The sequence below is a fragment of the Scyliorhinus torazame genome, chromosome 3 (assembly GCF_047496885.1).
Source record: "Scyliorhinus torazame isolate Kashiwa2021f chromosome 3, sScyTor2.1, whole genome shotgun sequence".
In the NCBI taxonomy this organism is placed as follows: Eukaryota; Metazoa; Chordata; class Chondrichthyes; order Carcharhiniformes; family Scyliorhinidae; genus Scyliorhinus; species Scyliorhinus torazame.
In genome coordinates this window covers 341,846,271-341,863,149 of record NC_092709.1, presented here as the reverse complement: position 1 = coordinate 341,863,149, position 16,879 = coordinate 341,846,271, and the positions used below count along the sequence as shown (strand labels likewise).

The 16,879-nt window shown below is 50.8% G+C and overlaps 1 protein-coding gene across 3 annotated transcripts in view; it reads left to right on the top strand.

The window, feature by feature from the left end:
* Positions 1–3,358: 3,358 nt before the first annotated feature.
* Positions 3,359–16,879, top strand: part of LOC140409317 (protein O-GlcNAcase) — a 145,577-nt gene continuing 132,056 nt past the window's right edge. For all 3 annotated transcript variants that reach the window (XM_072497714.1, XM_072497717.1, XM_072497716.1), the window contains exons 1-2: positions 3,359–3,773; positions 6,371–6,422. In XM_072497714.1, the coding sequence (XP_072353815.1) occupies positions 3,734–3,773; positions 6,371–6,422 (92 nt within the window). In that variant the 5' untranslated portion in view covers positions 3,359–3,733. The remainder of the gene's footprint in view (positions 3,774–6,370; positions 6,423–16,879) is intronic.

Here is a 16,879-nt window from a genome sequence, read left to right as displayed (position 1 = left end):
GTAGAGAGGGAGAACGGCACGGTCTGGAAGACCGTCCTACTGGCCCTACGGTCCAGGGACCTCCCAGTTTCACTTTGGCAGGAGGTCCTCCCAGACGCTCTCCACTCCATCCGGTCGCTACTGTGTACTAGCACTAACCAAATGCCTCATGAGCGCCTCCTTGTCTTCCCCAGGAAGTCCTCCTCTGGAACGTCGCTGCCGACTTGGCTGGCGGCCCCAGGACCCATCTTGCTCCGGAAACATGCGAATCATGGGAGCGGCCATCTGGTCGGCGGCCATCTTCTCGACCCGACACGTGCGACCAACGGCAGCGGCCATTTTGCGACTCCGACTACCCGCGACTGGGTGCGATCACCCTCGATCAAACTCGGCCAAAACACCTGCAGAACTCCATGATGCAGGTCCAGGTCAACGGGCACGACACTGCATGCCTCTTCGACTCCGGGAGCACGGAGAGCTTTATCCACCCTGAAACGGTAAGGCGCTGCTCCCTACGCACCCATCCCACATCCCAAACCATAGCCCTCGCATCTGGGTCCCACTCGGTACAAATCACGGGGTACTGTATTGCGGATCTCTCGATCCAGAGTGCCAAATACACCCATTTCAAATTTTATATCCTCCCTCACCTCTGTGCCCCCCTGCTGCTCGGACTGGATTTCCAGTGCAGCCACCGAAGCCTGACACTGAAGTTCGGCGGACCCTTGCCCCCCCTCACGGTGTGCTGCCTTGCGACACTGAAAGTCGCACCCCCCTCGCTATTTGCAAACTCACTCCCGACTGTAAGCCCGTCGCCACCAGGAGCCGGCGCTACAGTGCCCAAGATATGGCTTTTATCAAGTCAGAGGTCCAGCGTTTACTGGGAGAGGGGGTCATCGAGGCTAGCAACAGCCCTTGGAGAGCGCAAGTGGTGGTAGTCCGGTCCGGGGATAAGAAACGGATGGTCGTGGATTATAGCCAGACCATAAACCGATTCACGCAGCTTGATGCGTACCCCCTTCCTCGCATCGCGGAAATGGTAAATCGGATCGCCCAATACCGAGTCTTTTCCACGGTCGACCTCAAATCTGCCTACCACCAGCTCCCCATCCGACCAAAAGACCGCCTCTATACTGCCTTCGAAGCAGCCGGCCGGCTCTTCCACTTCCTCAGGGTCCCCTTTGGTGTCACAAATGGGGTCTCCGTCTTTCAAAGGGCGATGGACCAAATGGTGGACCAGTACGGTTTGCGGGCTACATACCCGTACTTGGACAATGTCACCATCTGCGGCCATGATCAGCAGGACCATGACGCTAACCTCAAAAAGTTCCTCCAGACCGCCCGAGCCCTTAACCTTACCTATAACGAGCGCAAATGCGTTTTCCACACCACCCGGCTGGCCATCCTCGGCTATGTCGTGGAAGACGGGGTCCTAGGTCCCGACCCCGACCGCATGCGCCCCCTTAAGGAACTCCCTCTCCCCCGCAGCCTCAAGGCCCTCAAACGGTGCTTGGGGCTTTTCTCCTATTACGCCCAGTGGGTCCCCAAGAATGCGGACAAAGCCCGCCCACTCCTAAAGACCACCACTTTTCCCCTCTTGGCTGAGGCTCAATTAGCCTTCAACCGCATCAAGGCCGACATCATCAAGGCCGCCATGCACGCGGTGGACGAAACCATCCCTTTCCAGGTAGAGAGCGATGCATCAGACATCGCCCTGGCTGCTACCCTCAATCAAGGAGGCAGACCAGTAGCGTTCTTCTCCCGAACCCTCACCGCCTCCGAGATTCGACACTCTGCAGTCGAAAAGGAGGCACAAGCCATTGTGGAGGCTGTGCGGTGCTGGAGACACTACCTCGCCGGTAGGAGGTTTACCCTCGTCACCAACGGTCGGTCGCCTATATGTTCGATAACACGCAACGGGGCAAAATAAAAAACGATAAAATTTTGAGGTGGAGGATCGAACTCTCCACCTACTCGTACGATATCAAGTATCGTCCAGGGGAGCTCAACGAGCCCCCAGATGCCCTGTCCCGCGGCACATGCGCCAACGCGCAGGAGGACCGCCTGCAAGCCATCCACAATGACCTCTGCCACCCGGGGGTTACCCGGCTCGTCCATTTCATCAAGTCCCGCAACCTACCTTACTCAACCAAGGAGGTCAAGGCCATGGTCAGGGCCTGCCAGGTCTGTGCGGAGTGCAAACCGCACTTCTATCGGCCAGACAAGGTTCGGCTCGTGAAGGCCTCGGGCCCCTTTGAGCGACTGAGCGTGGACTTCAAGGGGCCTCTCCCGTCCACCAACCGTTATGCCTATTTCCTCACCGTGATCGATGAGTTCTCCCGTTTCCCATTCGCCATTCCCTGCACCGACATGACCTCAGCCACGGTGATTAAGGCACTGCACAGCATCTTCACCCTGTTCGGTTTCCCTGCTTATATCCACAGCGACCGGGGTACATCGTTCATGAGCGATGAACTGCGTCAGTATCTGCTCAGCAAGGCATCGCCTCGAACAGAACGACCAGCTATAACCCACGGGGAAACGGGCAGGTGGAGAGGGAGAACGCGACCGTGTGGAAGGCTGTCCTTCTGGCCCTGCGGTCGAGAAATCTCCCAACCACCCGCTGGCAGGAGGTCCTACCCGATGCCCTACACTCCATTAGGTCACTCCTCTGCACGGCCACAAATGAGACCCCTCATGAGCGATTGTTTCTCTTCCCCAGGAAGTCTACCTCCGGGGTCTCGCTTCCACCTTGGCTGACGGCTCCGGGACCTGTTCTTCTCCGGAGGCACGCGAGGAGCCATAAAACGGACCCCCTAGTTGAAAAGGTCCGACTGCTCCACGCCAACCCCAGTTACGCCTACGTGGAGTACTCCGACGGCAGGCAAGATACGGTTTCCCTCCGGGATCTGGCGCCCGCTGGATCCTCCACCACAGACGCCCCTTCCCGCGCCGCTCCCCTGCAGGACCCGTCGCCCCCTAAAACACACCCCCTTCCGGCCCTACCACCTGTTGGCGAGCTCCTACCGTGCGCCCCCCCCCTTACACACCCCGCCGGCGCCGGCTCCGCTACCCCCAGCCCTGCCTAGTTCCTCTGCCCCGACCCGGACCGAAGCTCCGACCGCTGTGCTCCCGGATGTGCCCTCAACTGGGACGTCCGTGCCCGCCGCACCACCGCCCGAACTGAGGAGATCGAGGAGGACGATCCGGCCGCCGAGACGGATGGACCTATGATGGCACTTCACCCCCGCCGGACTCCTTTTTAAACAGGGGGTGAATGTGATGAACGGTTACTGCCTTATCATCATGTAAGGTGATGTCCCCTTTAAGACCAGGCTTGGAACCCTGGGGTCTCTGCCTCTGGCTCCGCCCATCTGGGAGCCATACATAAAGGCCTGCCTCATGGTCTGTATAGCAGTCAGCTCTCATCCAAATCTGTAGCATAGTTATTAGCCTAATAAAGCCTTCTTTACAGTTTAATCTCTAAGCATCATTATTGAGGGTACCTCACTCCCTCTCCCTGCCATTTCCTCCCCCTCTCTACTATTCCCTCCCCCTCCCTCCCTCTGTTCCAGCCCTCCTCTCTCCCCCCCTCCCTTTCTCTCCCTCCCCCTCTCCCTCCCTTTCTCCCTCTCCCTTCCTCTCTATCCCTTACTTCTTTCCCACCTTCTGCCTTTCCCTCCCCCTCTCTCTCCACTTCCCTTCCTGCAATAAAAAACGTTGCTTATTGGGAAACTGAGGTGCCAGGAGACGGATGGAGAAGATGTTGCCTTTTATCTGCGGGGTTGTGGAAGGTCAGTGACAGTTCGCAGCTCTCTCTCCTCTCTCTCTCCCTCTCACGAGTATCTGCAGCTATTTGCCCTCGCCACGCTGTACCAAGCTGACAGCTGCATTGAGATATTAGTCAACGAGCAAATTGAAAAGCAGCAAACACTGGACTGCGAGTGCAGCCCTTTTTTAAATTAGGCCGAGTGCGGCCTGTCATTTCCTCAGCATTAACCCCCTGGACACCAGCTGCAAACAAATCCCGAGGAGAAAAATCTTAACACCAAACAGAAAATGATTATTTTGTGTGCCTTCTTTGAACGCTGAAGAGTTACAAAAATATCAGAGATGGGGCAGGCCTGATAGTGAGGTTTGAGGGAGGTCATGTGAGAAAACCTCCAGAAATGCCTCCAACCCAAAGTTGGCAACCTGACCGGGCGGGGGAGGGGAAGGATTTGATGGGACTATAAAAGGATGGCCTGTTCTTGGCATTGTAGTCAGGGTGACGCTGTTGCTATGCGACTGGCAGCAGGCCATTTGGCAAATGGGTGAACGAGGATCCCACTTGATGGGTCCTTCATTTTCACAGCGTTGGAAGGGGCAGACAGTATCCTTCGAAGAAACAAATACGACAGATTGACTAACCATGAGACCATAAGAGACAGGAGCAGAGTTAGGCCACTCGGCCCATCGGGTCTGCTCCGCCATTCAATCATGGCTGATGTTTTTCTCACCCCCATTCTCCTGCCTTCTCCCCATAACCCCTGATCCCCTTATTAATCAAGAACCTATCTATCTCTGTCTTCAGGACACTCAGTGATTTGGCCTCAGGCTGAGTAAGCCATTCAGTTCAAGGGCAAATAGGGATGGGCAGAAATGCCCACATGCCATGAACAGTGGTTAGCACTGTTGCTTCACAGCGCCTGGGTCCCAGGTTCGACTCCCGGCTTGCGTCACTGTCTGTGCGGAGTCTGCACATTCTCCCCATGTCCGGCGGCTCCGGTTTCCTCCCACAAGTCCCGAAAGACGTGCTTATTAGGTGAATTGGACATTCTGAATTCTCCCTCCGTGTACCCGAACAGGCGCCAGAATGTGGCGACTAGGGGATTTTCGCAGTAACTTCATTGCGGTGTTAATGTAAGCCGACTTGTGACAGTAAAGATTATGAAGATTATTAAAAATAATAAATAATTTAGATGCGCTGGTCTCCCTGCCTGCAGGGGGAATGGGTGGGGCCCCTTTCTCTGAATTAGAAGCTCTGGTTTCGAGCCCCACTCAGGAGAAGGTGACCTTACAATGTGGCTAAACAGGTTGAGTATAACCCTCTTAATTCTTCCAACACACACCGATGGCAGGCAGGAGGTCGATTGCTGCTCAGCCCTGTGAACTTTGGAGCTTCTATTGTCACTGTCTGTAGCTCCAGACTACACCGTGCACGGAAATGTGTGCGTTGCCACGGCAACCCGGACTCCCTGGGTGAACTGTGACCACCACCACCATCTCAAGCATTCGGCTTTAGTTCTGCATGGGACAGAATTGAAAAGTAGGGAAGTTTTGCTGTCCCTGGACTTTAGACCACACTTTGAGGAATGGCAGGCGCTAATGGTCGCCGTTTTATAAAAAGGCTATCGAGGCTCTGGGGTGGGGGCAGCCAAGCTTCACCAGAGTGAAACCGGAAATGTGAGGGTGCACCGATCAGGAAAGAATTGACAGGCCGGGGCGCATTTCTTTTGAAAAAGGCGGCTGAAGGGTGACCCACCAGAGATCTTTAAAATGATAAACGGTTTTGATGAGTGGCTGCTTGTGGGGAACAGCAGGACTCGAGACCGCCGATTTAAAACGGTCACCAAGAAATCGAATAGGGAATTCAGGAGAAGCTTCTTCAGCCAGGGAGTGGGGGGAATGTGGAACTTATTACAAGAGAGAGTGGTTGAATAGTATCGCTGTATTTAAGGGGAAGCTGGACAAGCTTATGAGGGAGAAGATAAATTGAGATGAGGAACGACAGGAGGAGGCCCGAGTGGAGCATAAACGCCAGCATAGGCTGGTTGGGCCGAATGGCCTGTTTATAAAAAAAATTTAGAGTACCCAATTCATTTTTTTTTCCAATTACGGGGCAATTTAGCGTGACCAATCCACCACATCTTTGGGCTGTGAGGGCGAAACCCACGCAAACACGAGGAGAATGTGCAAACTCCACACGGTCAGTGACCCAGAGCCGGGATCGAGCCTGGGACCTCGGCACCGTGAGGCAGCAGTGCTAACCACTGCGCACCGTGGTGCCCTGAATGGCCTGTTTCTGCTCCATAGATCCTGTGTAATTCTATGTTAAATAATAAACGGGAAACACTGCCCCATTTCAGTGGATCAGTTTGTCTCCACCCACCTTACCCCACGCAGCCCTACCAGCACATCCCTGCCATGCCTATCTTTCCTAAGTGTTTATCCAGCCTCCCCTTCAATGCAGATTGATTGAATTCAGTTTCACAAGTTTCAGTGGCGGGAAGAGAGTGGGTTGTCCAGCGCTGTAACTGTTGGACTGCCTGTTAACCCCTGCTGTCACTGGGAAATGTGGCTCGTAGTCGAATTACTGACGGGTTCCTGTATGTGTATGTTCTTTTCCTAGGTTTCTATGGCAGGCCATGGTCGATGGAACAGAGGATGGTGCTGTTCAAGTGGTAATGTAGACAAAATGTAGACGGTTGACATTAGCACTCCCAAGGATTTGGGAGATGGGCGTGCGTTCATCCCTGACCAAACCCTGGGGAGAGGTTTCAGCAGAAGCCATTTTACCTAAAATCTCTTGTTCTCCAATTGCAGTATCCTTTTGGTGTGACCCAATTGGTCCAGAGGAAAGAAGCTGATCCTGGCAAATGGGTTTGGTTCGCTGCTTTGTTGATCCACTCAATCCTTTGGGCTGAACCCCAGCCACAGGAATTTAAAGGAAAATGGTTCTCATTTGTTAAACTGGAGGGTGTTAAAGGAACGAGTACTTTAGCACTTATTCAACTGTGGTGAGTCAAAGCTCTCCCCAAACAGTGAATTGCTTTGAAATGTTGCCAGATATGTCTCGCACCTCGTGCACAGTAAGATCCACAAAGTGCGAGACGAGAGGAAGACTTGCACTAAAATAGCTTCATTCCCCACCCAATACCTGCCTCACAAAGTGCTTTTGAAGCACTGTGTGGGATACAGAGCAGCCAGTTTGAGCACTGCAAACCCCCACAAACAGTAATGCCATACTGGCCAGGTAATCTATTTTGTGTGACTTCAATTGAGGGAGAGGCATTTGCCAGGACACCAGGGCGACCTCCCCTCCTCTTCTTCTAAATAGCGTCACGCGGTCTTTTATGTCCACTGGAGCAGGCAGATGGACCCTCGGTTTAACATCTCACCTGAAAGACATCACTTCCGACAGTGCAGCACTTCCTTCGGTACCGCACTGGTGTGTCAGCCTGGATTTTTGGCTCGTGCCATGGGGTGGGACTTGAACCCAGAACCTTATGACTCAGAGGCCAGAGAGCTGCCAACTGAGCCAAGGCTGACAGATAAATGACAGGTTTAGCTGGGCATCTTTTGGGGATGACTTTTGAGGGGTGAATGTTGACCAGGACATTGCAAGAACTCTTGAAAGAGTGCCACAGGATCGTCAACATTCGCCTGATGAGGCAGACAGGGCCTCGTTTTCACTGGCCGGTTCTGATGGGGAGTTTTGGGACAGCATTAACTGTCGATCACAGAGGCAGATGTTTTACCAACTCAATTTGTAGGGGAAAGGATGCTGTCGGTTATCTCTTCAATAGATGAGGTAGGCAACTTGATTTGGAAGAGTTATTTTTGGCAACAGCAGCTTCTTTTTGCAGACTGGCCTAGTTTCCTGAGTGCTTTGATGAGATCAGAGAGGAATTTTCCCTCCTACCTGAAGTGAGATGTACTGTTGTTATATCATTAACTGGTAGCTTTGTTCCCTCTCGACTCAGTGGTCGACCTCTCACCTTGTACTCTTTATAAACGTCACTTCAGCTTGTCTAAATCTCTGCTGCCCCATATTCTAGTAACTCACACAAAGTCTAGTTTCATCTATCACCCCTGTGCTCACTGATCTACATTGGTTTCCAGTTGGTAATCGCCTCAATTGAAAAATTCTCAATCCTGTTTCCACACATCAGGATCTCGCTCCTCTCAGCGATCTCCTCCAGCTCTGAGATTTCTGCACTCTTCCCAATTCTGATCCCATCCCCGATTAACTGACGGCTGTGTCTTCAGCTGCTGGAGCCTTCGGCTCAGGAATTCTCTCCCAGACCCATCTGTCCCTCAACCTTTCTCTCTCTCTCCCTCCTTGGTCCCCCTCATCGCTCCCCCTCCCCCCCTTAGCCTCTCTCCCCCCCTCTCTCTGTCCCTTTGGGCCTGTGGTTAGCATCGGTTTTGATTGATAATAATTCCGGTGGAACACTTAAGGATGTTTTAACATATTAGAAATACTACATCAATGCAAGTAGTTATTGCTGTAGTTGCTTTGTGGGGAGAGGAGCCATGAAGGATTCCAACAGGAATCACTGACACTGGGTCCCAGAAGATACATTTTGGTCCTGTCTTAATATGCCACCTTGATGATTTTCCGGATTCCTTTCGATTGCTGGAAAAAGAGACAAGTTGCCGATCGTTTTCATCTTGCACTAATCTGGATAAGTGCAAGAATGCAAAATTTCAAAGGATCGGTGAACAGGCCTCAGCATCTGAATTTATTTCAGAAAATTAATTGGAGCGGACTTCCGGGTGCGGCGATGACCAGCTAAGTCGCACGTTTCGGCAGCTCCCGGTGGAACGGACTTTTGGGCTCTTGATAGGAGCCCCAACGGCAATTTTAACGGCTAAAAACACCGTGCGGTAAACCAGAAGGGTGTTCCCCCTGGACACGGATGGAAAAAGGAGAGGAAAGTGGCCGGATTGCAGCGGATCCTTTGGAACAACGGCAAGGAAGGCAAGCAGAAACCAAGATGGCGTCGGAAGGTGGCAGTTTCATATGGGGCCCTGAACAACAAGAGTTCTTGAAATGCTGCGTGGAGGAGATAAAAAAGGAAATGAAGAAAGAGTTGTTGGCCCCGATACTACAGGCGATCGAAGGGCTGAAAGAGGAACAAAAGACCCAGGAGCAGGAGCTTCGGGTCGTGAAGGCGAAAGCAGCCGAGAATGAGAACGATATACAGGGCCTGGTGGTGAAGTCGGAGATACAGGAGGCACACCAGAAACGATGTGTGGAGAGGTTGGAGGCACTGGAAAACAACGCAAGGAGGAACAACTTGAGGATTCTTGGCCTTCCTGAAGGTGTGGAGGGGGCGGACGTCGGGGCATATGTGAGCACGATGCTGCACTCATTAATGGGAGCGGAGGCCCCGACGGGTCCGTTGGAGGTGGAGGGAGCATACCGAGTTATGGTGCGAGGATCGAGAGCAGGAGAAACTCCCAGAGCCATAGTGGTGAGATTCCTCCGTTTTAAGGATAGAGAAATGGTCCTTAGATGGGCGAAGATAACTCGGTGCAGTAAATGGGAAAACGCGGTGATCCGTGTTTATCAAGACTGGAGTGCGGAGGTGGCGAGACGGAGGGCGAGCTTTAATCGGGCCAAGGCGGTACTTCACAAAAGGAAGATAAAATTTGGAATGCTGCAACCGGCAAGACTGTGGGTCACATATCAAGGGAGGCACCACTACTTTGAGACGGCGGATGAAGCGTGGACTTTTATTGTAGAAGAAAAATTGGAATGAGTGGATTATGAAAAAGAACGTTTGGACAAAGTGGTGGGGCGAATGGGGGGGGGGGGGCGAAGAGGGGTTTTATGTTCTAATCCTGCGGTAAGGTAACTTTTCTTTCTCCCACAGGTGGTGATGGGGGGAGGTGGGGAGGGAGAGGAGATGGGGCGTTGGCCATGGGAGGCGGGGCCGAGGGAGAGGTGCGGGCTTGGTTCCCGCGCTATGATAATTATGGCGGGAATAGAGAAGCAGGAAGGAGGGGGCGTCGCAAGATGTGAGCCGTGGTCACGGGGGGAAGCCGAGGTCAGCCAGAGTTTGCTGACTTCTGGGAGCAACATGGGGGGAGTAATTACGCTAGCGGGGGGTCTAGCGGGGGGGGGTGGGAGGGGGGGATTACTGGGTTGCTGCTGCTGGGGAAAGGGGGGAGTGGGTACGGGAGAGGATGGGCGGGGGGGCACCGCCGGGGGGAGATACAGCTGCGTGGGAACTGGGTGAGAAGCTGGAAAAAGATGATGGCTAACCGGCAAGGGGGGGGGGGGTGGGAAGCCCCCCAACTCGGCTGATCACGTGGAACGTGAGAGGGCTCAACGGGCCGATAAAGAGGGCACGAGTACTCGCACACCTTAAGAAACTTAAAGCAGATGTGGTTATGTTACAGGAAACGCACCTGAAACTGATAGACCAGGTTAGGCTGCGCAAAGGATGGGTGGGGCAGGTGTTCCATTCGGGGCTGGATGCGAAAAACAGGGGGGTGGCTATATTAGTGGGGAAGCGGGTAATGTTCGAGGCAAAGACTATAGTGGCGGATAACGGGGGCAGATACGTGATGGTGAGTGGCAAATTACAGGGAGAGATGGTGGTTTTGGTAAACGTGTATGCCCCGAACTGGGATGATGCCAACTTTATGAGGCGAATGCTAGGACGCATCCCGGACCTAGAGACGGGAAAGCTGATAATGGGGGGAGACTTTAACACGGTGTTGGAACCAAGGCTGGATAGGTCGAAGTCCAGGACTGGTAGGAGGCCGGCAGCAGCCAAGGTGCTTAAGGATTTTATGGAGCAGATGGGAGGTGTGGACCCGTGGAGATTCAGTAGACCTAGGAGTAAGGAGTTCTCGTTTTTCTCCTATGTCCATAAAGTCTATTCGCGCATAGACTTTTTTGTGTTGGGTAGGGCATTGATCCCGAGGGTGAGGGGAACGGAATATACGGCTATAGCCATTTCGGATCATGCCCCACACTGGGTAGACTTGGAGATAGGGGAGGAAACAGGAGGGCGCCCACCCTGGAGAATGGACATGGGACTAATGGCGGATGAGGGTGTGTGCCTAAGGGTGAGGGGATGTATTGAAAAGTACTTGGAACTCAATGACAATGGGGAGGTTCAGGTGGGAGTGGTCTGGGAGGCGTTGAAGGCGGTGGTTAGGGGGGAACTGATATCAATAAGGGCACATAAAGGGAAGCAGGAGAGTAAGGAACAGGAGCGGTTGCTGCAAGAACTTTTGAGGGTGGACAGACAATATGCGGAAGTACCGGAGGAGGGACTGTACAGGGAAAGGCAAAGGTTACATGTGGAATTTGACTTGCTGACTACAGGCACTGCAGAGGCACAATGGAGGAAGGCGCAGGGTGTACAGTATGAATATGGAGAGAAGGCGAGCAGATTGCTGGCACGCCAGTTGAGGAAAAGGGGAGCAGCGAGGGAAATAGGGGGAGTGAGGGACGAGGAAGGAGAGACGGAGCGGGGAGCGGAGAGAGTGAATGAAGTGTTCAAGACATTTTATAAAAAATTGTATGAAGCTCAAGCCCCGGATGGGAGGGAGAGAATGATGGATTTTTTGGATCGGCTGGAAATTCCCAAGGTGGAAGAGCAGGAAAGGGTGGGACTGGGAGCACAGATCACGGTAGAAGAAGTGGTGAAAGGAATTAGGAACAGGCAGACGGGAAAGGCCCAGGGACCGGACGGATTCCCAGTTGAATTTTACAGAAAATATTTGGACTTGCTCGCCCCGCTACTGACGAGGACCTTTAACGATGCAAAGGAAAGGGGACAACTGCCCCCGACTATGTCTGAAGCAACGATATCGCTTCTCTTAAAGAAGGAAAAGGATCCGCTACAATGCGGGTCCTATAGACCAATTTCCCTCCTAAATGTGGATGCCAAGGTCCTGGCCAAGGTAATGGCAATGAGAATAGAGGAATGTGTCCCGGGGGTGGTTCATGAGGACCAAACTGGGTTTGTGAAGGGGAGACAGCTGAACACGAATATACGGAGGCTGTTAGGGGTAATGATGATGGCCCCACCAGAGGGTGAAACGGAGATAGTAGTGGCGATGGATGCCGAGAAAGCATTTGATAGAGTGGAATGGGATTATCTGTGGGAGGTGTTGAGGAGATTTGGTTTTGGAGAGGGGTATGTTAGATGGGTGCAGCTGTTGTATAGGGCCCCAGTGGCGAGTGTGGTCACGAATGGACGGGGATCGGCATATTTTCGGCTCCACAGAGGGACAAGGCAGGGATGTCCTCTGTCCCCATTACTGTTTGCACTGGCGATTGAGCCCCTGGCGATAGCGCTGAGAGGTTCCAAGAGATGGAGGGGAATACTTAGGGGAGGAGAAGAACACCGGGTATCTTTGTATGCGGATGATCTGCTACTATATGTGGCGGATCCGGCGGAGGGGATGCCAGAAATAATGCGGATACTTGGGGAGTTTGGGGATTTTTCAGGGTATAAATTGAACATGGGGAAGAGTGAGCTGTTTGTGGTGCATCCAGGGGAGCAGAGTAGAGAAATAGAAGACCTACCGTTGAGGAAGGTAACAAGAGACTTTCGTTACCTGGGGATCCAGATAGCTAAGAATTGGGGCACATTGCACAGGCTAAATTTAACGCGGTTGGTGGAACAGATGGAGGAAGATTTCAAGAGATGGGATATGGTAGCACTGTCAATGGCAGGGAAGGTGCAGGCGGTTAAGATGGTGGTCCTCCCGAGATTCCTCTTTGTGTTTCAGTGCCTCCCGGTGGTGATCACGAAGGCTTTTTTTAAAAGGATAGAAAAGAGTATCATGGGTTTTGTTTGGGCCGGGAAGACTCCGAGAGTGAGGAAGGGATTCTTACAGCGTAGTAGGGATAGGGGGGGCTGGCACTACCGAGCCTAAGTGAGTATTATTGGGCCGCTAATATTTCAATGGTGAGTAAGTGGATGGGAGAGGAGGAAGGAGCGGCGTGGAAGAGATTAGAGAGAGCGTCCTGTAGGGGGACCAGCCTGCAGGCTATGGTGACAGCCCCATTGCCGTTCTCACCGAGGAACTACACCACAAGTCCGGTGGTGGTAGCTACACTGAAGATTTGGGGACAGTGGAGACGACATAAGGGAAAGACCGGAGCATTGGGGGGGTCCCCGATAAGAAACAACCATAGGTTTGCCCCGGGGGGAATGGATGGGGGATATGGAATGTGGCAAAGAGCAGGAATAACGCAACTGAAAGATCTATTTGTGGATGGGAAGTTCGCGAGTCTGGGAGCGCTGACCGAGAAATATGGGTTGCCCCAAGGGAATGCATTCAGGTACATGCAATTGAGGGCTTTTGCGAGGCAACAGGTGAGGGAATTCCCGCAGCTCCCGACACAAGAGGTGCAGGACAGAGTCATCTCAAAGAAATGGGTGGGGGATGGTAAGGTGTCGGATATATATAGGGAAATGAGGGAAGAAGGGGAGACTATGGTGGACGAACCAAAAGGGAAATGGGAAGAAGAGCTAGGGGAGGAGATCGAGGAGGGGCTGTGGGCAGATGCCCTAAACAGGGTAAACTCGTCGTCCTCGTGCGCCAGGCTAAGCCTGATTCAGTTTAAGGTATTACACAGGGCACATATGACTGGAACACGGCTCAGTAAATTTTCTGGGGTGGAGGATAGGTGTGCGAGGTGCTCGAGAAGCCCAGCGAATCATACCCATATGTTTTGGGCATGCCCGACACTACAGGGGTTTTGGGTGGGGGTGACAAAGGCGCTTTCAAAAGTAGTAGGAGTCCGGGTCGAACCAAGCTGGGGGTTGGCTATATTTGGGGTTGCACAAGAGCTGGGAGTGCAGGAGGCGAGAGAGGCCGATGTTTTGGCTTTTGCGTCCCTAGTAGCCCGGCGCAGGATATTGCTAATGTGGAAAGAAGCCAAGCCCCCGGGGGTGGAGACCTGGATAAATGATATGGCTGGGTTCATAAAGTTAGAGCGGATTAAGTTCGTCCTAAGGGGGTCGGCTCAAGGGTTCACCAGGCGGTGGCAACCGTTCGTCGAATATCTTGCGGAAAGATAGATGGGGGAAAAAAAAGAAGGCAGCAGCAGCAGCCCAGGACTTGGAGGGGGGGGCGGGGGGGGGGGAGGGATGGGGGGGGGGGGGTGGGGGGGGGGTGGCCTGAGACAAGGCAGTTGCCAATTAGGGCTAGTTTTTATTTTTGTTATTTAATATTTATCTACTTGTTGTTTTTTTTTGTTTGTATAAAAAAGGTCATTATTATCTGTATTGTTATAATGTTGTGTAAAGGATGCACAATGTACTGTGTTGGTTGACCAAAAATTTTCAATAAAATATTTATATAAAAAAAAAAGAAAATTAATTGGAGCTGAAGATGTATCTAATTTTCTAGAAGTGTTACAGTACCGGACTGGACCAGACCCCAATTTATATTCGGAAACCGAATGAGAAACGCCAATAATTTTTCAATTTGTAAAACTATAAGGAAAGGATCCTTCGCCCCAGGAGTGAGTCCACTGACAAATAGGGATTTTGAATATTAAAACAAACTTTATCATTAACACAGGATTAATCACATGAACATCACAGAAAATAGCATTACAGTTCAACAAGTCTTAAAATAAAAGGAAACATTTCAACTACTAACTTATACCTTCTCCACCTCCAATTAAGCAAAGCCCATTATATGTCAAAAGCCACTTGTAAATAAAGTAGACAAACACAGGGATACTTGATGTACTATTATGTACTATTACTAGATGTACTATTACTAGAACCTTAGTTAGGCCACACTTGGAGTATAGTTAGAACCTTAGTTAGGCCACACTTGGAGTATAGTTAGAACCTTAGTTAGGCCACACTTGGAGTATAGTGTTCAATTCTGGTCGCCACACTACCAGAAGGATGTGGAGGCTTTAGAGAGGGTGCAGAAGAGATTTACCAGAATGTTGCCTGGTATGGAGGGCATAAGCTATGAGGAGCGATTGAATAAACTCGGTTTGTTCTCACTGGAACGAAGGAGGTTGAGGGGCGACCTGATAGAGGTATACAAAATTATGAGGGGCATAGACAGAGTGGATAGTCAGAGGCTTTTCCCCAGAGTAGAGGGGTCAATTACTAGGGGGCATAGGTTTAAGGTGAGAGGGGCAAAGTTTAGAGTAGATGTACGAGGCAAGTTTTTTACGCAGAGGGTAGTGGGTGCCTGGAACTCACTACCGGAGGAGGTAGTGGAGGCAGGGACGATAGGGACATTTAAGGGGCATCTTGACAAATATATGAATAGGATGGGAATAGAAGGATACGGACCCAGGAAGTGTAGAAGATTGTAGTTTAGTCGGGCAGTATGGTCGGCACGGGCTTGGAGGGCCGAAGGGCCTGTTCCTGTGCTGTACATTTCTTTGTTCTTTGTTCTTTTGTTCTTTGTACAATTGAGAGACCCTTTCAGGAACAGCCTGCAAATACTTTGGTCTTTGTCAGGCTCCTGCTCAACCTGACAACATTTGACAAAACTGTTGCTCAACTTAAAAATCCGAGCAGACTGCCAATCCTACATCAAACGTCAAAACTCCAGACAGACCTGGTCCCTCTAATTACATCATCTTTATCCCATTCAGGGCCCACGACCTGCTTACCTAAGTCTAAACACAATGTCTCAAATTATCCACTGTCCAGGGAATCTCCAATAATCTTAACTCCAATTGGCATCTCTTTGTAAACAAGTACATGGTTGGAATGAATGATTATCTCACTTTTATGACATCTTAATTGCATCTTTCGCTGCTATGCCACCTGCCTGTATGTTAAACCAAGATTTTTTTTAAATTACTGCAACAGATATATATACCTTAACTCAGGCTTTTAATAACATTACTGCAACAGATATTTACAATACAATCTATATAGAAATTTCCTACATTCATCGCAGAAGTGAGATACATTCATACACAGTGACCCATTCTCGGCAAACAGAAGCAATATGTTCAAGCATTGCGCCAATTTGTATTACCCGGAAGATACAAACAAGGAAGTAGGAGTAGGCCAATCAGCCCTTCGGACCTGATTTGTCATTTACTAAGATTATGGCGGATCTGATAGTAACCACAAATCTGCATTTTGCCTACTCTCGAAAACCTACCACTGCCTTACTTAACAAGAATCTATTCACCTCTTCCTTAAAACTAATCAAAGACTCAGCTTCCACTGCCTTTTCAGTCAGATTACAAATGCAAATGAAAGACACAGCCTAGAGTTCCCCATTGCTTTCTCCATGGCAACACGTCAGCCAATCAGAATTGACTTGCCAACCAAACAGCACCCCTTTCTCCTGTAGTATAAATTGTTTCAATTGTATGAAATTTGACATTCTTGCCTTTGTTCTGATGAGTGCAAGATGAAAAACTTCAACAACATGTCTTTTTTCAGCAAGTTTCAAGTCATGTACTACTAAATGACCGATTTCACTAGCGGTTTAGGGTCAGTGTGGAACTATCAGACAAATATATAACCAAAAGGCCAGACCATTTCCTACCAGACCCCACCGCCAGACCTGTAAAAATTGATGAGGAATTCAAACCCTTGGGGCTGAGGACTGATTGGTGGCCCATTACGCAGCAATTATAGCAGAAGAACAAAAATAAAATCAGCCATGGAAATTTGATTCTGCCAGTTCTGCCAGAATGGAGAACTACTGCCGAAAGGTTGCCTTGTGTCATTTATTTGCAAACTTTCCTTCTTCATTGTTAAACCTTGTGGCAGCGAAGGAGAGTTGATTAGAGCTGTGGCCTAGTTCTGAAAATAGAACTGATCTCTCAACCCTAATTGTATTGTTCTCAAATTAGAATTAATCAATCATCAGTAATGATCCTGAAGCTGTCATCGACAACCTTTTTAAAATTCTGATTGGGTTAGATACAGAGTAAAACTCCCTCTACACTGTCCCCATCAAACACTCATAGGACAGATTCAGCACAGGGGTAGATGCAGAGTATAACTCCCTCTACACTGTCCCCATCAAACACTCCTAGGACAGATACAGCAGGGTTAGATACAGAGTAAAGCTCCCTCTACACTGTCCCCATCAAACACTCCTAGGACAGATACAGCACAGGGGTAGATACAGAGTAAAACTCCCTCTACAC